Below are 22,839 nucleotides of genomic sequence, written 5' to 3'. Positions count from 1 at the left end.
AGTTAGTGGCACAAACGCCACATCACACTGTCACAGCGGATCGCTGCAATAAATGTAAATCAGACGTAAGAAGCTAGTTTGAAAACTAAGAGACAATCATAAGGCGTACAAACGCCGGGGGGGGGGGGGGGGTGGGGGGGGGGGGTGGGGGGGTGGGGGGTTGGGGGGTACCCTGTAAGACGGGGAGCCCCCACCTGGTAACGAAAAGACATGGTAAGAATACTTACATAGACTTTCAGTAGCGTCCGCATGGAGCTGTGTGTTCAACTGAGGCTCAAACAGCTGAGTCTCAGGCGTCTTAAATGCCTCCAACCCGGAAGCTAACCATGGCGGGGTCGATCGCCACGATTGCTTCCGGGTCCGGTCCTCCACTATTGCGCATGCGCGGACAAACTGTCCGACGCAGGCGCAAAGCTCAATATTGATCAGTGCCTGAGCACTGGTCATGACGAAGCGGAGGCTCGGCTAAGTTAAGCCGAGCCTTCCGCCGGAGGAGCGCAAGCCCGCCACAGGGGGAGAATGAACTCCTCACATCTATCCAGGACAGAGTGGCCGGTGCAATTCCAGTAATAGTCAAAATATAAAAATGATAAATGGAGCAATAGACTGGAAGGGAGAGATGCGTGGTTTCCAGCGGCGGCGGGGGTGCAGGGGGACCTCCGCAGCTGGACAAACACACACCTTAAACCATCCCAGGGCAAGTACAACAACATAATAATCAACATCATACATGATTTTATGACAGAGAATCAAGCAATCACAGAACATTTAAAACAGCCACTAGAAAAAATAATAAAGAATAGAAAATATTGAGTACAGTGTGAATCAATTATTGTTCAGAGTCCACTAGTCCATAATCAGGAGGGGGGGGAAAAAAGGGGAAAGGGGAGGAGGGGGGGGAAGTCCTGGACAATATAGACCAAAGTCCTGGACAATATAGTCCAAAATATTATAAAAATTGTTTTTTGTTGTTTTGTAATTATTCTTATTTGTGGAATAGGGTCACGGCAGGACTGGGGGGGAGGGGAAAAGGGGGGGGGGGGAAGGAAGAAAAATTGACAAAATTAATCAAGGAAATATTTATATGAATGTGCCTCGTTGATACCCGGAGGAACACATGCATCAAGTCGTTCAATCCAGAAGGATTCACGTTTGAGAATTTCACGATCCCAATTGCCCCCGCGGGGGTCTTCAGGGATAACATCCAACACCGTGAATCGAATGTAGTCTAGATTGAAGCGATGATGGATACCCAAATGGCGGCCCACAGTAGTGAGTTTGCCATTTGTGGAGGCGTAGAGGTGATCCCCCAGTCTCTGCCGTAATTCCCTAATAGTTTTCCCAACGTAAAAGGCGTTGCAGGCACATGTCATGAGGTAAATTACTCCGCGCGTGCCACAATGGGCTGAGTGTCTGGGAAAAAACATTTCACCGTTGGGAAGGAGGAATTGTTGTCCCTCTAGGATCCAGGGGCAGTGTGGACAATTGCCACATTTGTAGGTGCCCCTAGGTCCCCTGGGATCGGGGGAGGGGGTCCTATAGTGGCTATGTGTTAATCTGTCCCTCAGGGATGTGGCCCTTTTGAAAACAAGATCAGGAGTTGGTTTAATATATTTTTTAAGAGTGTGGTGATCGGTTAGAATGTGCCAATGATTAGACAATATTTTTCGTAATTGTTGATGATGAGTGGAAAATTTGGTAATAATCTTGGTCATATATGGTTTTTTGGGGCGTGCAGGGCCATACAAAAGTGTTTGTCGGTCAAGGGCTAAGGCCTTGTTAAAGGCCTTTCTTAGCACGGTGCGTTTGTAGCCCCTAGCTAGCAACCGTGTGCGGAGGGCATTGGCTTGTTTGTAAAAGTCATCGTCCTCTGTGCAGTTTCTTCTCAGTCTGAGATACTGAGCAAAGGGGATGCTGCGAACCAGAGGGCGGGGATGAAGACTGGATGCATGCAACAAAGTGTTGCCGGCCGTGGGTTTAGGATATAGATCCGTAATAAGATGACCAGTGGTATCCTTGATGATCTGTACATCTAAAAATGGAATACTGTGTCTATCATAAGAGTAGGTAAAGTGGAGGTTGAAAATGTTGATATTGAGCTCTGCGATAAAGGTTTGCAAAAGTTGCTCTGTACCTGTCCAAATTACCAAAAGGTCGTCAATGAACCTAAACCATCCTAGTACATAGTCCAGGAATGGTTCCATATGGTCATCACTAAAGACTGCACGTTCCCAGCCGCCAAGATATAAGTTAGCGTAAGAGGGGGCACAAGATGTGCCCATTGCCACGCCTTGAATTTGAAGATACGTCTGGTCCATAAATAGAAAATAATTTTTTGTCAAAATAAATTCTAGAAGTTTTAGGATAAAGGTATTGGTGGGCCAGGTATGATGAGTGGGGGATGGACGAAGCAGACCAATCTGCTTCAGGAGGCAGTGGGCCCAGGTTTGAGGCTCGCTGGACAACAGGGAGATCACAAAGCCCACCTTAGTTGCTTCTAAGGAGAAGGTGCGGGGTTGCAGGGCAAAATAGAGTTCACAGGCATTGCGGAAGGCTTGGTATTTTCTGCATTCTCCGGCAAATCTCTCGGTTGTGGGTACTCTAGGCTCAGGAGGAAGCATCACTACTGAGGGTGCAGGTGAGAATCCAGCAGAAGACGCTCCTTGAGGGTTGGAAGGAATGCAGCACCCACAATTGCCAGGAATGCAGCACCCAGTATTGCCAGGAATGCAGCACCCCCATTGCCAAGAATGCTGTACCCAGTATTGCCAGGAATGCAGCACCCCGATTGCCAAGAATGTAGCACCCAGTATTGCCAGGAATGCACCACCCCCATTGCCAGGAATGCAGAACCCTCATTGCCAAGAATGCAGCACCCAGTATTGCCAGGAATGCAGCACCCACCATTGTCAGGAATGCAGCACCCAGCATGGCCAGGAATGCAGCACCCACCACTGCCAGGAATGCAGCCCCCATCATTGCGAGGAATGCAGCACCCACCATTGTCAGGAATGCAGCCCCCATCATTGCCAGGAATGCAGCACCCACCATTGCCAGGAATGCAGCCCCGATCATTGCCAGGAATGCAGCACCCATCATTGCCAGGAATGCAGCACCCACCATTGCCAGGAATTCAGACTCACCATTGCAATCAGTGCAGCCTGACTGATGCCCATCCATCTGCAGCCTCAGAGGGGACAGGGAGGGGGCGGGACGAGCGCCAAAAGATTAGATACAGGAAAAACTCCTGTTTTCTCAGCGGCCTCTTTAATAGAAAGTCCCGCCTCCTTTGATGGACAGAACAGTCCTCCAATGGCAGCGCCGGAGACGGGACTTCCTGTTACAGAGGCTGCCGTGTAAGCAGGAAATACTCCTGTGTGCACGGCACTCATCCTGCCTCCTCCCTGTCCCCTCCAAGGCAGCCAGATATATATCTTTTGTGACCCCATCTCTGGGAGATCACTGGGGGCCACAAAAGATATATATGTCCAGATAACTACCACTGTCTCCTGAAGTATTTGCTGAATCTCTAACAGCATGCTTAAGCTGAATCTCGGGCCAGTTCAGCAGCAACTAGCCTAAATTAGAACCACTAATGGGAAGGCTGAATGTAAGTTGATTGTTCGGTCATCTTGGGTATAGCCAACCTACAACTGCTAGCAATAATCACTGTCTTCTCCTGGCGGGGACGGCTTCCCTTGACCGCCCCCCCAACCCGCCAAGAGAAGACAATTGCTCGGCAGGAGGGATTCCCCTGTCTACGCTGCCTGTGTTGAGGGGGGAATCATGCAAATTTCTTTCCTGCGACCTGTGGTTGCAGAAAAGAAATTTGCATTGTCTATGGCCTGCTTTATGTTCCCTGACAGTCTTCTGCAGCTTATCTGCAGTCTCTGACCATCTTTTGTATCCTGTCCACAATCTCTGGCTATCTTGTGTATCATGACTGCAGTCTCTGACCATCTCTTGTATACTGTCTGCAATCTCTGACCATCTCCTGTATTATGTCCACAGTCTCTGACCATCTCTTGCAGTGTTAATTAAGTCAACAAAAACATTTTCGTCAAAATTTCTGCCAGCAGCCCTTTTACAGTGATGAAAACGAAACTAAAAGTACACAGAGATTTCGTCCACTGACGAATTCTATGACGAAAATCAATTCTGTTTTCATTAATGAACGAAAATGAAACTAAAATGTGAGGGAGTGACGTTTACCTTCATGAACTTCCGGTTTCCATGGAGCTCCATGCTTAGCAGTTAGCACTGTGCAGCATCACGGCCTCCTCAAAGGACCGTCCAGAGCAGCACTGTGCATTACAAGCCTCCTGTCGAGAGTTCCGACTCACGACCATCCAGAACACACATCAGGCCTCCTCAGACCACTGTCCAGAGCACTGTGCAGCATTACATCTGATTCTCCCTAAAGTCTTAGATTATGAAGATTCTATAGACACTTCTCTTCAATACAGCAAGGGTCGAAGCGCCTTCTTTGCCCACTGGTATGAAAAAAAAAAATCTCCTATTGGTACACGTGACACTTCCAGCATCTGGGTCCTCTCCCATAGGCTCCAGAGGCAGGAGAACTTACAGAGGTGGTGAGGGGACCAGTGCCCAAGAAGAGAACAAACTGTAAACTAGCTTGGTTAATAGAGGAAACTATGACTTTGATCTATTATTATGTAGGATGGCTTAGAAAAAGGTGTTTGGAATCAAGACTGAGGAGTAAGGTTATAGATGCCTATCCAGAGACGTCACACTTAGACTTACTATGAAGTGATGACGAAACACGTCAAGGCGTGACCTTACGGCGACCGGAATGACGTTTGCATTCAACGGTCAGGAAGAGACAACCGGAAGTAAGCAGTGGATGCTGTCTTCCTTATGTTTCAGAGTCTCGTAACTTTCCTGGGCTGTGAATAACGCCTTTTAAATGTTGATGACATAAGAACCATCTTAGTGTCAGATTTTATGGAGCCTGTCATTTGAGATAAATAAAAGATAAGAAAACTGAATTACGCTATTTTGAGCCTTTTTTCTATCCGAGTACCTATGGGTGATCCAGTACAGCTCTGACACCCCCCATGACGTGGATGACAGACATTGTTAACACATCAAGGCTTGATGTGTTTTGTTTTCTGGTGAGTGAGAACCCCTAAGGGGAGTGTGACACACGGCTTGTGGATTCTGGTGTGAGGTGCACATCTTCAATACCACATAAGGATCACCATCTGTGTCTCTCTGGACCTGTATCACCATCTGTCATTCATCTTTCTGTGTTAATGTGTTATTATCATATGAAAGCTGGTCATGATAAATAATGACGGTAGCGCCTCTTTAGTAATCAGGGGTACTTATTAAAGCACTGGTGATTAAATACCATAAAAAAGCTATATTTGTGGGGAACAAAAATTATAAAAAATTAATTTGGGTACAGTGTTGCATAACCACCCAATTGTCATTCAAAGTGTGACAGCGCTGAAAATTGGCCTGGGCAGGAAGGGGGTAAAAGTGCCCTGTAGGCAAGTGGTTAAGACAGTGTTCAAATATAGTACGACTAATGAGATAACTGCCTGCCCAGGCTTAAAAGAGAAGTATGTTTTTTTTTTTTTTTTGCCCATTCATACTTACCTAGGTGGATGCAGCATCAGACCGATGCTGCAGCTGTCCCCCGGGGGGGCTCTGCACTGAGAACTGAGCCACAGAACATCGCCAATGACTCGGTTCTCTCACTTCCCTGAGTGGAGAGCTGCTGCCTGTCAGTCAGCATCTCTCCTGCTCCTCCGCGTTCACTTGCGCGCTGAGCTGTGGGGGGACGGGGAGCGGCTGTCTCAGTGACTCGCTGAGTCAGCCATCAGTCCAGGCACCCAGGGGATACAGACTTCCTAAGTCGGGATGATGTGGTGCCTCGACTGATTGCAGTGACGTCAGCGGAGAGCAGGCTTCCGCTCTCGGCTGAAAACGGGTTTACAGACGTGCAAAACAAATTGCACTCTTGTGACCCAGAGGAGAAGCCCAGCCTAAAAAGCTCAGACTGGACTTCTCCTTTAATTATGGCAAACACAGCTGCCCACTCCCTCATAAACAAAAAGAACTAAGTAGAAATGTTCCTTAGTGGGAGGTTCCAGAGCCTAAAAAAGGTAATCTGCAATTTAGAAACATATTTTTGTATTATTATGCTTTGTGAAGGAGGACATATAACAAATATAAAATAATTTTTATGCCAAATTAGCTGCAAAACTGAAAAGACCCCTCATAGGCAGTTTGTAAGCTGTGCAGGTCAGATCTCTTCTCCCCAGGAATACAGGACACATACCAGTGAACTGCACAGCCATTAAGTATGTGCAATGACGAGCCTTGTCACTTTCCTCATCACAAACTTTCACATACTTCTTCTCCTACATGTCTGCACACCACCTTCTCCCTTGCTGTAGCTGTTCCTAGCCATCCAATACGCTCTCTGGATTGGCAGTTTCTGCCACTTCTATTGGTCAGCTTCATTGTCGGTCAAGCACCTCCTAAGTCACTAGAGACTGAGTGTAAACAGCACCAGCAGCGGGCTCCACAAAAATGGCCGCCAGATCATAACGCTTTATTTATATTGGCGATGAGCCTTCCGAATAACCACACGGTACTTTGCAAGAGTGAGTATTAAATAGGATAAGGAAGGCAAACAGTGGGCTCTCTGGTTAAAAATCGCACCGGCGGAAACCTTACTTGCACTTACTTCCTGTAAAGCGGAACCAATGTTGTTTGCTTCCGGGGGGACGTTCCTATGTGTTACAACAGTCCCCATGTGTAGCTGGAACTAGTTCAGTATCCAGTAGGAAGTTACACATAGTTCCCTCAGGTGCCATGTGTTGGAGTCTCGAGAGGTAGCTGTTGTCAGGTAAAGTGTGTGGGGGGTTGTGTGTGTTATTCGGAGATATGTGTGTAGATGTGAACTGAGGGGGGGGGGACATGGTGCTGACTGTCATGCTCCTCTACCAGGGGAGGCACATGGGAGATGTACACAATCTACTGCTCTTATTACACAGGCACATGAGAACATTGCTGTGTGCTCTTCTATAGCAGGGATGCTGTTTTCACTAGGCTGTGTGAGAAGTACATTTATGCAGATTTTTCCTGCTATACACTGCTTGCACCAATATAGTTATGACACAGGGTCGTTTTGCAAACCATAATCAACATAGACACCCGCAGCAGTTTGCATGAATGAAAACACACAGGGATCGCTGTGACTCCCGCACTGCGTTGGTGTGAACCGGCATTTAAAAGCGGGAAAAAAAACATTGTTTTAAAGCGGTAGTTAACTCCGCTATATAGTTTTATTTTGAAAAGTCCCCAGGTGGGTTATGCCTTTATGTGCTAGTATACACAGCATATTAGTACATTATGGCAGACTTACCTGTTAAGCGGTGCCCTCCAGTGCTGCGGTGGGATCGATCCGGGGGGGCCTTCGGTGCTTCCATCTTCGCCTGGCCTTTTTTCTGGATTCCGTGCCTTTGGCCATTTGATGGGCTGGGCTGTGGTGACGTTACCCCCCCATACATGCGCATGGTAGTTGCATCACCACAGCACAGATCGGGGCCGTAAATATTCGCTGAGCTGCGCATGCGTGGCTTGGTGTACATGACAGCTGATGGGCAGGAGGATGCATTTATGGCAGAAGATAATGATATGGGTAAAGTTCCCATTTTAAAAAAAATAACCCTTAAAGCCTCTTTCACATGAAGGATCCATTCAGGTCCGCCTGTCAGTTTTTTAGGCGGACCTGAACGGACCCTCCATAGACCTCCTATGGAGCGTCGGATGTCAGCGGTGACATGTCCACTGACATCCGACCCGCTCGGATCCGAAAAAGTGTAACGGAGGAAAAACCTACTTTTCCATCCGTTTATCGGATCAGGTGACGACGGACTCTACAGTCCGTTATCATCCGATCCCCCATTGGGGAGAGCGGCACTCTAACAGGTCCGTCGCTACACAGTGTGCAGCAACGGACCTGTCATCTGCCTGCTCAGCACGCTGTGCAGGGACCGCCCTGTCAGATCTCCGCTGTCCCCTCTCCCCTCTGGGGGATCGAATGAGCACGGACCGTCTGTCCATTTTCATCCGATCCGCTCTGCAGACGGATAGAAAAATAGGATTTTCTTCCGTCCGCAGAATCGGACGAGAGCGGGGACGGATGATATCGGGTGTCAGCGGATGTTCATCCGCTGACACCCACTATCCCATAGGGATGCATGTATGTCCGTATTTCATCCGAAAACAGATGGATGAAATGCGGACATACTGTCCGCACGTGTGAAAGGGGCCTAAGGCTGTCAGCAGATCGGCCTCTACAAACTCAGCAGTGCCTAAAAATGGAGAGCAACTGAGCATGTGCAGAGCAGGGTCAAACAGTCTATTAGTGGATTTTAAACAGTATAGACACTTATTTTTAAAGTTTTACATAGCTATGCATGCAAAAGAGGCCAGCCTGAAGTGATCTAGCAGGACTTCATTTTCTGACTAAAGTCCCACTTTAACCACTGCCCACCGCATATATACTGCGGCAAGGCGTCCCTATAACGCCCTAACCGTACCTCGTTTCATGCACAAGTCACAGCAGGGGAGCCAATGCGTGGGTCCGGTAGCCCTGATGTCCGCCGCCCACCCGCGATGGCTCCTCAGAGAGGCAGAACGGGGATCTGCCAGTGTAAACAAAGCAAATCCCCGTTCTCTAACAGGAGGGTTCAGAGAGACCATCTGTTCCTAGTGATCAGGAATAGCGATCTCTTTGTACTCCCAGTCAGTCCACAGTTAGAAACACCTCCCTAGGACCCCTTGATCACCCCCTAGTGTTAACCTCTTCCCTGCCAGCGTCATTTATACAGTGATCACTGTAATAATGTCACTGGTCCCAAAAAGGTGTCTGATCTGTCAGCTGCAATATTGCAGTCCTGCTAAAAATCGCTGATCACCGCTATTACTAATTAAATAAATAAATAAAAATGCCATAAATCTTTCCCCTATTTTGTAGATGCTATAACTTTTGCGCAAACCAATCAATATACGGTTATTGCGATATTTTTTTTATTCTTTATTTTTTTTCAAAAAATATGTAGACGAATACTAATGTGTTTTTTTTTTTTTTTTTTTTTTAACATTTTTTAGGGGGGATATTTATTATAGCAAAAAGTAAAAAAATTTGTTTTTATTTTTATTTTCAAAATTGTTGTTCTGTTTTTGTTTATAGCGCAAAAAATAAAAAACGCAGAGGTGATCAAATACCACCAAAAGAAAGCTCTATGGGGAAAAAAAAGGACATCAATTTTGTTTGGGTACGTCGCACGACCGCGCAATTGTCCTTTAAAACGACGCAGTGCCGTATCGCAGAAAAAAAATGTCATTAAGGGGGTAAATCCTTCTGGTTCTTAAGTGGTTTACTCCCACTTTTAGATCCCTTTCACATTGAGGCAACGGGTCCGTTAGTGGTAAAGTGACGCTAGTTTTAGTGGTGCTTTTCGGCCCCCGCTAGCTGCCGAGGAAAGGGTTAATAGCGCCCATTTTGCAGCGCCAGCGAAGCACTTTGCAGGCACTTCGGCAACGCTGCCCATTCATTTCATTGGGCAGGGGAGGTGGAGGAGCGGTGTATACACTGCCCCAAAGATGCTGCTTGAAGGACTTTTTCCTGTCCTGCAAGCGCACCGCCCCAGTGTGAGAACGCTTGGGCTTTCACACTGGGGTGGCTCTAGAGGTGCTTTTCAGGTGCTATTTTTAGCGCTAAAACACTTGAAAAGCATCCCAGTGTGAAAGGGGTCTAAGAGTTTATCATCTCTGTGTATCACCCAATGCTAGTCACTTCACTGAGTATATGTGTGGGTTTACAACTACTTTAAAGCGGAAGTAAACCCATATATTTAACAGTTTCAAAAAAACAGTTGCATTCCTGCACGTGTCGGGAATGTAAGTGCCGGTTCACGCAGGGGCGACTTGTCAGGCAAACTAGCCGCTTGACAAGTCGCCTCCCGTTCTGTACAATGGAACCATTCTAATAGGAGCGACGCAAGTCGCTCCGACTTAGAAAAAGGTTCCTGTACTACTTTGGGGGCGACTTGCATAGACTTCTATACAGAAGTCGTTTTGCAGGTCGCCGTGGCAGTCATGTGCAGGTCGCCTCGGTGAGGCGACCTGCAAGTCGTGCCGCTCCTGTGTGAACCGGGGCTAACTGTCACCTCGGTTATGCTCTCAACCAAACTGTCCAACCATCAAATGTCTGGTGTCACAACTGATCACATGGGCAGCACCATGACAGTTGCAGATCAGAGGCCAAGATGGCAGCTTCCTTGGTTGAAAACAATAGGAGGGTTTAGTTCCGTTTTGAGCCTAGGTTCACATTGGACCAGGAATGAAAAAGTTTGAGTTCAGCTGAACTAGCACAATTTCATACCTGCATGTCAGTCCGACTTTGGGAGCAATTTCAGAGACATCTGTGCGCATTCCTGCACAGATATCTATGAAAATTGCACCCGAAGTCGCCAAAAGTAGTACAGAAACTACTTTTGGGAATTAGTGCAGGGCCGCAAAGTCTGCGTTGCACCGATTCAGACGGTGCCATTGCTGGCAATAGCCACTTATTTGGCATGCGATTTGACATAGATTTGAAGTAGTTCCAGTGTGTAAACACTGTTGAGATAGACTTAGGGTTTGATTTACTAAAACTGCAGAATGCAAAATCTGATGTAGCTGTGTATGGTAGCCAGTCGGCTTCTAACTTCAGCTTGTTCAATTAAGCTTTGACAAAAGAAACAAAAAAAAACTGGAAGCTGATTGGTTTCTTTGCAGAGCTGCACCAGGGTTTGTACTCTCCAGTTTTAGTAAATCAACCTCTTAGTCCAAGAGTCTATAGTGTTCTACCAAGCCAGGTCCTTAGATTTTACGTTAGTGTAGAGGGCTTGACAAAACCCAGGCGCCAGGTCCCTATGGCGACTAGAAATTGCGTCCTGGCACCTGGGCTTTTGTCAACTCATTCCTGGGCATGAGCAATTCCTATTGCCCGACACCCCGGACATGCAGTCCTGGGCACCGGCAACTGGTTGCCGACCGCGCGGTCAGCTAGTTGTGGGAGGGCGTCTTATCAGTGCCTCCTCATCCGTGCAGCCTATCAGTGAAGAAGAAAAATTACTTGTTTGAAAAATTAGAAAAATTAAAATTAAAACAGAAATTAAGAAACTTTTTTTTTCCAACATTTTCGGTCTTTTTTTGTTTAGCAAAAAATAAAAACCCAGTGGTGATTTAAATGTCACCAAAAGAAAGCTCTGTGTCTCAAAAAAAGATTTTAATTTGTGTGCAGTGTTGTATAAGTGCGCAATTGTCATTTAAAGTACGACAGCACTGAAAGCTGAAAATTGGCCTGGACAGTAAGGGAGTGAAAGTGCCCGGTAGGCAAGTGATTAACATCTAAAAACAAAAAAAAACCCACAAAACTTTAGCTCTACTGCTTTTTTTATCTTCACATACCGGCTCCTCCGTGTTTTCTCCATGTGTAAACCTGCGTTGTGCATCTGTAAAGATACACATCAGGGCTACATAAGAGAAGGGGTTTTGTCATTGAAATTAAAGCTTTGTTAGTTAGAAAAAAAAACAAAATCAAAAAGGCTTCTAACTTTTTTTTTTTTTAGCTGGCTACCAGATTCAAAGTATATTTGTTAAGCCCTGGCGTAGAGGAATAGTAATGTACAGTCACTGTGTACTTCTATGCAGCCTGCATATGAAATGAGCAAATACAGTTTCTCGCATGTACATATATATTTAGAAAATCGTAGACAGATTTTAAAACACTCATTGAGAAATGTTCTTTAATTGCATAACATATACATTAATGTAAAAAATTATTGTTTCACGTTGGAGAATGTGGCAGCCCATAATTCGGTGTGCTTGAGTAACTGTTATGGTTATTTTTGTTAAGGAAAGTTTACCCATATAGGCGTTGCTACAATATACTAATTTGTATCCGTACGTTTTGCAGAAAGTTCCTCAACATGTTTAACAATGAAGAAGATGTTGCCGCATATGAGGATGAGCTGTATCGTGAATACTCTTCTAGTGATGAGAGTGCTGACAGTGAGGTGGAATTCAATCTTTATAGCCAAGTACATTATTGCCAGAATCTTAATGAATCAAGCACAGAATATTTAGAGGAGACTGTTGGAAAATCAGAGGAAACACAAAATTTGAAAGCTGGCTTGACAAAAGAGAATACCAGTGTAATAATAATTTCTGACAGCGATGAGATCAGGGCCTCGGAGTCCTCTGCAGTTATCATCCTGTCTGACAGTTTGGATGAAGACAGTGTGAATGTTTCCAAAACCAGAGGGAAATTTTTTGGAACAATTGATCAACCCCCAAATCAGTCTATCCCTAAAATTTTTACAACTGGAACAAAAGTATCAAAAGAGAGAAGGTCAAAATCTCTGAACTCCAGTAAAAGTTACGAAGGTGGATTTGTCAAGGAAGTTCTAGTGATAAGAGGAAGCTCAGATGAGGAAGAAGCCAATGATGAAGACTTTTTAACATCAGACAGTGAGCAAAGTGGTGTTGAAAATTGGATGCTTTTAGGAAGCGCAAAAGAAGATGGAGATGCGAGTATTCAGTTGAACCTAGAAGGCTGTAGACGTCTAAGTGAAGGTTTGTTTTTCAAGTTACCATAGTTACTACCTGTTTTCTACCTTTGTAAAGTCTTGTAAACATACGCTTTCCTAATGTTGGAGCTGTTTTTTCTCCCTATGAAAGTCAATGGAAATACAAGAATAGCTTGAAGTAGATTGATACAGCTTAGGTCAGAAGCTCTTCTGTAGGAATGTAAAAATGTCTTAAACCAATTTTTTTTAAATGTAAGTCACATGATCCTGATAGTCTACACAAGCCCCACAAGTCGTACCTGTTTATTTGCAGCCTTCTATCTTCTACAGCCTTGTAAAACACACAAACCAAAGGATTTTTCTGAGCAGCCTAAAGCAGGGGGCAGGGATCTGGCATCACACACACTGCAGAGCTAGGGCATAGCCTGAGCCCTAATTGGAGGGAAGAGACACACACCCCTCCACACAGCACACCGGAAACAATGCACAGCTGAGGCAATCAATCACAGTCTGTGTGCTGGAGCTCCCTCCTCTGTCCCCCTGTCTGCAGTGAGTCATGCAGAGATAAATCAGCTCTTTGAATTGGGACAAGTACACACTATAGAAGGACATGATTTTTCATATCAGAGGTTTTACAACCACTTTAAGCTAGTTTGGGCAACATCAAGAGGTAAGTGGCTGGTTTTGGCATTGGCATGAGTGAACATATCCCCATCAGGGGGACTCTGAACAGTCTATTAGGATGCAGAATCCTGGAGTGGTAGACTAAACTTGTGGGAACTAATTCACATGAAGCAGTTTTTAGGCTTGCTAATGAAAATCGCTGGACTTCTGAAGCATAATCTAGATCTCCACTAAAGAGTGGGGAAATGCCTATATCTGTTTTAATAAAAATTTCAAAATACTGTCTAAACTGATGGCCAATAGGCTTGCTACAATATTACCAAAGTTGATCTCGCTGGATCAGACCGCTTTTGTCATTTTGTAGCTGCTATGAGAAATGTTTTGAAATTGATGAAGGTGCTGGAGAGCTTCTACCTGTCAGGTACTGTTATCCCTGGATGCAGTGAAGGCCTTTGATGTCAATGTGCAATACATTGTATGGGGGGCAATTCTTTAGCTTTGCTCAGATTATGTATATTAACCCATCTGCTCCGTTATACCCATCAGGATCGCTGTCCTCCCCATTCAAACTTTAAAAAGGGGCATGGCAAGCATGTCCCACTCCCTCAAATCCCGGACCCTGTTTCAGAGCTTACAGGTGGAGGAAAATTAAATTAATATGATACTTTTTGTCAGCGATATCATATTGTTTGACTGCAAAACCCAGGTCCTGAAAAAATGCCCCACTTAGAACAGTTACTTTCACATAACTTTAGATAAGAGCAAAATGTTATTCTTGGCAAAAACACCTCCCGAGGCGAAACTAAATTAGGCAAGACAAAGCGGGCTAAAAATGAAGTATAACCACATATAGTATTTTGGAATTCTTGCACCTAAAAATATACATAATCTGTATGCACTCAACTATCTCCCTCTTATTAACAAGATCGTTTCTGAATTATGGTTTTGGAAAGACCTCCCGATTTTTTTTTTTTTTTTTTTTTTGTGTGAATAGCATAGTACCAGGGACCCAAGAGGGAGGGTCATCCGATAAAAATCAGTGCAAAAAAAACCCATGAATCTTTCAGAAAGCATATCCAATAAGGATCATAATAAGTACAATATAATTACATCATCATCATTCAACAAAGAATTACCTCAGAATAGACTGGCAATAAGCCTTACAAGCATTCTATTTGTCATCAAAAATGTGCATAGTATCAAACAACATGATGATGTATTCCCTCCATTAGCACCACTCTATCAATAATACGGGTTAAGTGGGACAACGCAAACCGTGTGTATAAGCCTTTTATCCTGATGAGTGGTTCCAGGAATAGGGGAAAACAACAAACACATAGAAGAGGTTAATTGCCGTTGTTGGCCCGAGCCTAGTAGCTAACTTGGAAATCTTATGCCATACTGGTTGTAATACTTCACAGGACCAAAACATGTGATTATATAAGGTTTCTCAAATGGGTCAGCCCCAGAAATAGTAAAGAGAGTAATTGGGAAATATAGCATTAAAGTGGAAGTAAACTCTCGCATATACCCAGTGAAGTGAATAGCCTCAGATGAAGGGATGAAACAAATCCTCATACATAAGTTTTACTTGTATATCTGCTGTCTTCAGCTTTATATACTGTTTGGAAAGTGCACATTGTGTTTAGAATTTTCTCATTCAGCAGTAGCAGTGTAATGTTAGATTACACTGGGAGATAGCTGATTGGAGGAAAGGCACACACCCCCCTCCACATAGGCAGAGACTTTCAGAGCTGCCTTGTGAGTAGAGCAGCTTTCTGCTAATCTATTTCTAGCACCCACCCCAACACTAAATTCAAGCTAGTTTTATCACATGTCGGAGAACATGTCTGGAGTTATGCTGATAACAGACGAACGGAGCAGGGGAAAGACACATAACTTAGTGCCTTGAAGAGAGATAAGCAAACACTGCAGTGACGGCACAGTGGTGTAGTGGGTAGCACTCTCGCCTAGCAGTAAAAAGGTTCGCTGGTTTGAATCCCAACCACGATACTACCTGCCTGGAGTTGGCATGTTCTCCCTGTGCCTGCGTGGGTTTCCTCCCACACCCCAAAGACATGCTGGTAGGTTAATTGGCTTCTGTCCAAAATTGGCCCTAGTATATGAATGGGGTCCTTGGATTGTGAGCTCTGATGTGAGTGTGCGATGTACAATGTACAGGGATAGGGACATTTGTAGAAACGCACCCACACTCACTCAGGTTGAACTGGATGGACTGGTGTCTTTATTCAATTTTACTAACTATGTAACTATATATGTGCGCAGCTGAAATGTTATGAATCAAATTTACATCCACTTTAATACAAACAGGAGTGTAATACCATCTGGTTAAAAATTTGAGTGTGGTTTCCCTAACAGTAAGGGATCTAGTACACACTAGAACAATGTTATATATCTTTTTATCCCAGTCCTGTGGAGTAGATGTGGAGTAGATTGCATAAATAACTTTTTTTTTGTTTTTGTTTTTTTTTTTTTTTGTTTTCCTGTGATCACATTCCCCCTGTTCTCAGCTGCACATAAGCTGGGGGAGGAGAAGCAGCAGCACACTGAGATTCCCAATGAATGGCTGTGCAGGGGAGGGTGTGTCAGGACAACTTTGATCATTGGAGGAGAGCACACGGAGTTCCCAGCATAGCTAGAGAACTGACCACGGTGTGTTGGTTTTTTTTTTTTTTTTTTTTTCTTTCCTTATTAGTAAAGCTGAGGGACTGACAGGAACACCAGGGATTTCACTTAAAGCAATAAAAAGAGAACAGGATACTTTCTCATACAAGTACATGGTACAGCAGGAACATAGCAAGAAGTTTTGGGGGTAATAAACGCTTTAACTCTGTCATGTCTGTAACTGTTGAGTGTTTGCTGGAAAATCCCTTTAAATAAATGTAACTTGTCTTGGTTCAGTTCCTATGCAAGGACACCTATTTACACAGCCCCCTCTAACAAGCATTTGTTAACAAATGGGCAACCATTTTAACCTGCCGCCTGAAGAAACCCTGCCTCACAGCCAGCATGTGTACTTCCAAAGTGCTTCTGAGCGAGAATCGCAGGGATATCCAGTTTAGAGTTCTGCACAGTGCCTCTCTAGCCTTTATCAAGTACATGGTTGTGAATGTCCAAAATGCCACATAGACTGATCCAGTCTTAACTCATTTGTTAGAATTGCCCATCTATAGGGAATTCAGTATATGAATAGAATAACAGGCTTTCTATTCCTCTTTGCCTATATACATTCCTACTACATTATGTCCCAAACTGTATTGTGGAATCGCAGAAGGAACTGGGAAATCTACTGCATAGAATGCATTAAGGTAAAAAACCTTCTGACTTTACAACCACTTTATGCATGACACAATACTGAAAAATGTAAGGGTATAGTAGGATGCTTAAAAATACCCTGAAAGGTTACTATGCTCTGTGATTACAAAAAAAAAAATCTCTGCTCGGCGAAATACTTGCCACCCCCATCAATTTATCTCTGTAACTCATTGCATTAGGAGGAAAGGTGCTGCACGGTGATGTTCAGTTATGCTATTGTATTGTTTTTTGAAAGAGAAGTTTTTTCACTGCTGCTTATATTGCCTGCAAGATACCTCTGTCTCGAGCTCTATAATACCTATCGATCTCCATCGTATCTAGACACAACTATATCGATAGTATTGCTCTCATGATTTAAAAACATACTGCCTAGCAATGATAGACAGGGGCATCTTAACAGGGTTATGGCCATCCCCTCTATTTTTCTGTCAATTTACCTTCTAGCAAATGTTTAAAGTTATATATGCACAAGGGCACAGAGTGATGTTTGTTAAAGAATTTGTTTTCTAAAATGGGGAGCAGTGGGTGTTAAAATTCATTTTGAAAATCATTCCCACAACTGTGAGTTGACATTTTTCCATGTTTGGAAGATAAATGTCCCCCCCCCCCCCAATCTCTTTCCTGTACCCTACAATGCAATGCTGAGACCTCAGCAACCTCTCACAAGGTATGGCTGTTGCTACATGGAATGGGTGAAAGGATGTGACTTTTAGAAAGTCAGTATTTGCCAGCAATTTGAGCATTTGTATTTTCAGTGCTGCTGTGGAGGGCTTCCGTTCAACAATATGAGCTTTTAGCGGCTCCTTCTGGTACCTATTCCTGTTTGATGTTGAGAGATTTTTTTTTCTATATCATTAGACATGCACTTTTATTAGGAAAATATGAAGTCACTCTAAGTCAGTACCACAGATGGACTTGGATAGTGCAAGGTGTGATCTGGAGCAGGGTGCTGCAGGTAACTAGCTACATCAGACTTTAAAAATGACGAGAGCTAAGAGTCTGTGATTCTCTGAAGTACTGGATACTGTGTTACATGAAACTGCAAAAACTTTTGGGCCTTACAGGGAATTTAACTTTTTTTTTTTTTTTTCTCTTTATCGTACATCACGGGACTCTGAGCCATAGTAGTTACTATGTGGGTTATAGCCCACCTTCAGGTGATGGACATTTGCACACCCTAAGACAGAAAGTCCACTCCCTATATAATCCCTCCCACTACTGGGAGTACCTCGGTTTTTTCGCCGGTGTCTTAAGTGTTTGGTCACGAGTAAAGATGTGTTATGCTGAGCTCCACTGGAATATTCCTTGCTGGGGCAAGCTATGCGACCGGATCCATTCAAAGTGTCTTTTTAGGCCGAATTGAATGGTACCCGGGCCTCGTGGCAGAAGAAACGAGGTTTAGCCCGTAATGCTTCTCTTTTTAGAGAGCTAGACCCCGGGTTCCAGTACTTTTGGTATTTTCAGCCATAAAGTTTTTTCCTGGCGGGGTGCTTTACGGGTCCAGGAGTGTGGATCCCCCGATTTAAAAAAGGGCCCCGGTTCCTGAAGGTTTTTTAACGGAGCCCACCGCGAGGGGTGAAGATTGGGTCTGATTGGTTTTACAGGCCGACAGATATGGGTTTTTCTCTGGCCGATGGCGATATTTAGAAATCGCGGCGGCCGATGGGATGTCGATTTTTATTTATTTTTTTTTCCCCTTCATCTCATAAAATCTAACAGTTAGACCCCTTTCACACTGGGGCATTTTTCAGGTGCTTTTGTGCTAAAAATAGCTCCTGTAAAGTGCCTGCAAAACGGCTCCCCTGCAGTCTCAGTGTGAAACCCCGAGTGCTTTCACACTGAGGCAATGCACTGGCAGGAAGTTAAAAAAAAAAAAAAAAGTCCAGCAAGCAGCATCTTTGGAGCGGTGTATACCGCTCCTCCACCACTCCTGCGCATTGAACTGAATGGGCACCGCTGCCGAAGCAGCGGCGCTATACGGATGCATTAAACCCCTTCATCGGCCGCTAGCTGGGTTATAAGCGCCCCGCTAGCAGCCGAATAGCGCTGCTAAAATGACGGTAAAGCGCCGCTAAAACTACCAGCGTTTTACCGTCAATGCCTGCCCGCTCCAGTGTGAAAGCAGCCTTAAGTAATAAGTGTAACAGAAAATGTCTTACATTTTAAACATTAAACGAAACAAACCTCCAATCAGTTCACTTGTATGTATAATTTAGATTAAAAAATATATATATATCTTAAATATTAAATACACTAAAACAGGTAATCAAAACTTTTGGATGAAAAAAAAGGGCTAACTTTACTGTTTTAGTTTTTCTTTTAATTCATTAGTGTATTTTTAGAAAAAAAATTGCGTTTGAAAGACCGCTGCGCAAATGCCGTATCACATAAAATAAACAACCGCTATTTTATTCCCTAGGGTCTCTGCTAAAAAAAATATATATAATGTTTGGGAGTTCTAAGTGATTTTCTAGCAGAAAATACTGGATTTTTACTTGTAAGCAATAACGGTCAGAAAAGATTTAGTCTTGAAATGGTTAAACTGAAAACTCCTACACATGGAGTTCAGTCCATTGATAAGTATAAAAAATTGTATCTCTCTGCTTCTTTTCTCAGACTTGGCAGGCTGCCCAGAGAGGAGAAACAAATCGCTTCACGGGAAGACTTCAGGCAACTTGCATTGACTTCTATTACAGAAGTCATTTGCAAGTCGCGCTGAAGTTTTAAATTGGCCTTTTTTATCAGCACAGTTGGCTGATGCAGATTAATTAAAAAATGCCAAATATTGGCCGATATATCGGTCGACCTCTAATTGGTTTTACCACAGAATCCCTGCGGCGGAAAAGGTAAGTGGAGATTTCTAAGGAATTTTATATTCTCTTATGAATTGTCTCCTTTAAAAACCTTGTCATGCCTAAAATTCACCACTGGGTGCTGCATAGAGCACGTACCTTGCCATGCTTTCCTCAGATCACTCTGTCTCAGCAGAAACGGCAGACTTCAAAAAACACCCCCCACCTGGACAGAAGCTCTCCCCCACACCCTGGTTTGAGGGAAGACCCAGAACGATCGGCGGATGCCGCTCCATTCCCCACCGCACCTGCACTGCGGTTTTGTCAGCTCTCCTCCTTGGAGAGCACTGTCACACCTACCGGAATCTGGGGACAAGATTTTTTTTTTTTTTTTAATGTGTTGGAGGATGACAGCAATGCAATCCCTCCATTTTATGAAAGGTCCAATTTAATTGAATAAATGATGATCAGACTGTTTTCACTGTGTATGTTACAATGTTTAGTTATAAATAGAGGATACCTTTTAAACGTAACTGCTAAATTTTATATTGACTTATATACAGAGTGTATATATAATACAACTGTATACATTTGCAGTATATTTGAGACCCAAACCCCAGATGACGTCAGTTGCGACAAAACGTGTTAGGTGGAGCCTGTGCTCATGACGTCATCGTGTTTTTGGAGCCAGGAAGTGATCCGTGAGACTCCCAGAATTGATGTTATTGATAAGCGCTAGGGTTGTCCCGATACCACTTTTTTAGGACCGAGTACAAGTACCGATACTTTTTTTCAAGTACTCGCCGATACCGATTACCGATACTTTTTTTTAATGTCACGTGACAGTGTTTTTTTTTTTTTTTTTTTAGCGGGGGGGGGGGGGGGCGGGGGTTAGGGGGTGAACGGTTTCTGTGTTTCTGTGTGTTTTTTGTTTTTTTTTATTTACATTCATTATTTTTTTACAATCTTTTTTTTTTTTTTATTCTTTATTGCAATATGTGTTTTTTTTTTTTTTTTTTTTTTTTTTTTTTTAATCAGCCCTGTTGGGGGGCTTTGGTGAGATATCAGGGTTCTTAACAGACCTCTGATATCTCCCCTTTGAGACAGAGAAAGAGGCCGAGGATAGAGATTCCAAAGTCCCTTTCTCTGCAGCCTCAGCTGCACTGAGAATGAATGGAGAGAAGACAGCGGCTCCTCTCCATTCATAAACTGACACATCGTAATCCCAGGAGATTACAATGTTTCAGTTATGTGAATAGACAGAGTCAGCTGACTCTGTCCATTCACACAGCGGAGAGGGGGACAGCGGAGGAGGACAGAGCAACAGAGGGGGACAGAGGAGGAGGACAGTGTAACGGAGGAGGACAGAACAAAGGAGGGTGACAGCGGAGGGGGACAGAACAACAGAGGGGGACAGAGGAGGAGGACAGTTTAACAGAGGAGGAGAGAAAAACGGAGGGTGACAGCGGAACGCCGGAATGGAGGGGGACATAGCAACAGAGGGGAACAGCATAGGGGGACAGAAGTACGGAGGGGGCATGGAGGAGGATGAGGTGACAGTCAGCGGTGATCGCGTGTGGGGGAGTTACAAGCACCGATCACCGCTGTATGTCACTAAAGCCGCTGGGGGAGAAGCTTGTAACTTCCCCCACGCGCTGATCACCGCTGACTGTCATAGTATCGGTGGAAGCATCGGGAGCATTTGCCCGAGTACAAGTACTTGGGCAAATGCTCGGTATCGGTGCCGATACCGATACTAGTATCGGTATCGGGACAACCCTAATAAGCGCTGTCATTTTAATCTTGTGTTTAGTACTCGTGGTTTTACACTATGGGCATTTTACTGTATTTGTGTCACTGGTTTTCACAAAGTGGCAGTTAGTGTCAAACTGTCCGTGCAGTCCTGCTATAAGTAGCTGATCGCTGCCATTACTAGCTTAAAAAAAACAGTATATATGCCATAGTTTGTGGACGGTATAACTTTTGCACAAACCAATCAATATACGCTTATTGGAATTTTTGTTTACCAAAAATATGTAGCAGAATACATATTGACCTGTTTCATAGCAGAAAGTTTTTGAAGTTGAAGTAATTCAGTACTGTATCGCAAAAAATGTCCTGGTTATGAAGGGGGGGTAAGTCTTCTGGAGGTCAAGTGGTTAATCATGTCAAAGAATCAGATCCTGGTGTGCCAAAAGGGAATAATTGAATTTCCAAAAAGGCGATAACCATCATTGAGGGAATATAAGGAACTAATATTTCTTAAACATATTTAGAGTAAAATTTATATCCACTATCTTTTTGTACCATTTAACCACGTCACATCCGCGCTATGGCCGAGTGACGGCCACAGCGCGGACCTGAATTCCCGGGAGGCCGTCATATGACAGCCCCACCTGTGCGCGCGCCGAGCGCATTGTGATCACCGAGTCACTGAGACTCGGGTGATCACCAATCTAAGTAAGGGGCCGGTCCCGGCCCCTTACCATGTGATCAGCTGTCAGCCAGTGACAGCTGATCACATGATGTAAACAAAAGATCGGTAATCGTTTTTTTTTTTTTTTCTACTCATGCTGACAGCATGAGTAGAAAAAAAAGCCGATCACCGGCTCGGATGTAAGGGACATCGGTCCCAAAGTGGAAGAGGCACATCTGCCTCATCAGTGCCACCCAATAGTGCCAGCTAACAGTGCCACATAACAGTGCCCACAAGTGCCAGCTATCAATGCCCACCTGTAGTGCCAATCAGTGCCATCCGCCTATCAGTGCCCATCACTGCCGCCTCATCAGCGTACATCAATGAAGGAGAAAAAATGACCTAACAAAATATAAAAAAATAAAAAAAAAAAAATCATTTTTTTACATTTTTTTTAACAAAAAGTAAAAACTGCAGAGGTGATCAAATACCACCAAAAGAAAGCTCTATTTGTGGTGAAAAAATGATAAAAATTTCATTTGGGTACAATGTTGTATGACCGCACAATTATTATTCAAAGTGCGTCAGCGCTGAAAGGTGAAAATTGGTCTGGATAGGAGGGGGGTTTAAGTGCCCTGTAAGCAAGTGGTTAAAGTTGAGACAAAATTCTAGGGCCCCCTCTTTAACCCGTGACCTTGTCCTGCACAGGAGTAGCCTAATCGGAGACTTTTTCAATTACTTCTACAACTAATTCCACTAGCAATCCCTGTCAAAGCACCATCCTATACATCCTTGTCCAAATAAGCATTCCCTATAACATGTACACCAGAAGGTTGCCATGTCTACCCCTAACACAGGTAGACAGACACTATAGCTAGCTTCTGTGTTCTTCACCTATAGCAGCCCCCTTTCCCATAAGGCAAGTAGGCCCACCGCTACTCTGTTGCCCCAGGACTTCTACACAATGTTTTAGTTCTTGGCCACCACGCTGGAGCAAAGCAAACGGATACTTGCGGTTGACAGACAGGCAGAGTGGTTCAATGACAGTCCA

The 22,839-nt window shown here is 44.2% G+C and overlaps 1 protein-coding gene and 1 long non-coding RNA gene across 2 annotated transcripts in view; one reads left to right on the top strand and one right to left on the bottom strand.

Moving 5' to 3' along the window:
• Window positions 1-6,436, bottom strand: part of LOC141148143 (uncharacterized) — a 69,206-nt gene extending 62,770 nt beyond the window's left edge. The window contains exon 1 of the long non-coding RNA XR_012245176.1: window positions 6,311-6,436. This is a non-coding gene — a long non-coding RNA (uncharacterized lncRNA). The remainder of the gene's footprint in view (window positions 1-6,310) is intronic.
• Window positions 6,437-6,726: 290 nt separating this feature from the next.
• ZCCHC7 (zinc finger CCHC-type containing 7) overlaps window positions 6,727-22,839 on the top strand; it is a 298,818-nt gene continuing 282,705 nt past the window's right edge. The window contains exons 1-2 of the mRNA XM_073591705.1: window positions 6,727-6,883; window positions 12,008-12,666. Coding sequence (XP_073447806.1) covers window positions 12,021-12,666 — 646 coding nt within the window. The 5' untranslated portion in view covers window positions 6,727-6,883; window positions 12,008-12,020. The remainder of the gene's footprint in view (window positions 6,884-12,007; window positions 12,667-22,839) is intronic.

Source organism: Aquarana catesbeiana, linkage group LG01 (genome assembly GCF_042186555.1).
Source record: "Aquarana catesbeiana isolate 2022-GZ linkage group LG01, ASM4218655v1, whole genome shotgun sequence".
Taxonomy (NCBI): domain Eukaryota; kingdom Metazoa; phylum Chordata; class Amphibia; order Anura; family Ranidae; genus Aquarana; species Aquarana catesbeiana.
Note: the sequence above shows the minus strand (reverse complement) of the source record. Positions and strands in the feature narration are given on the sequence as shown.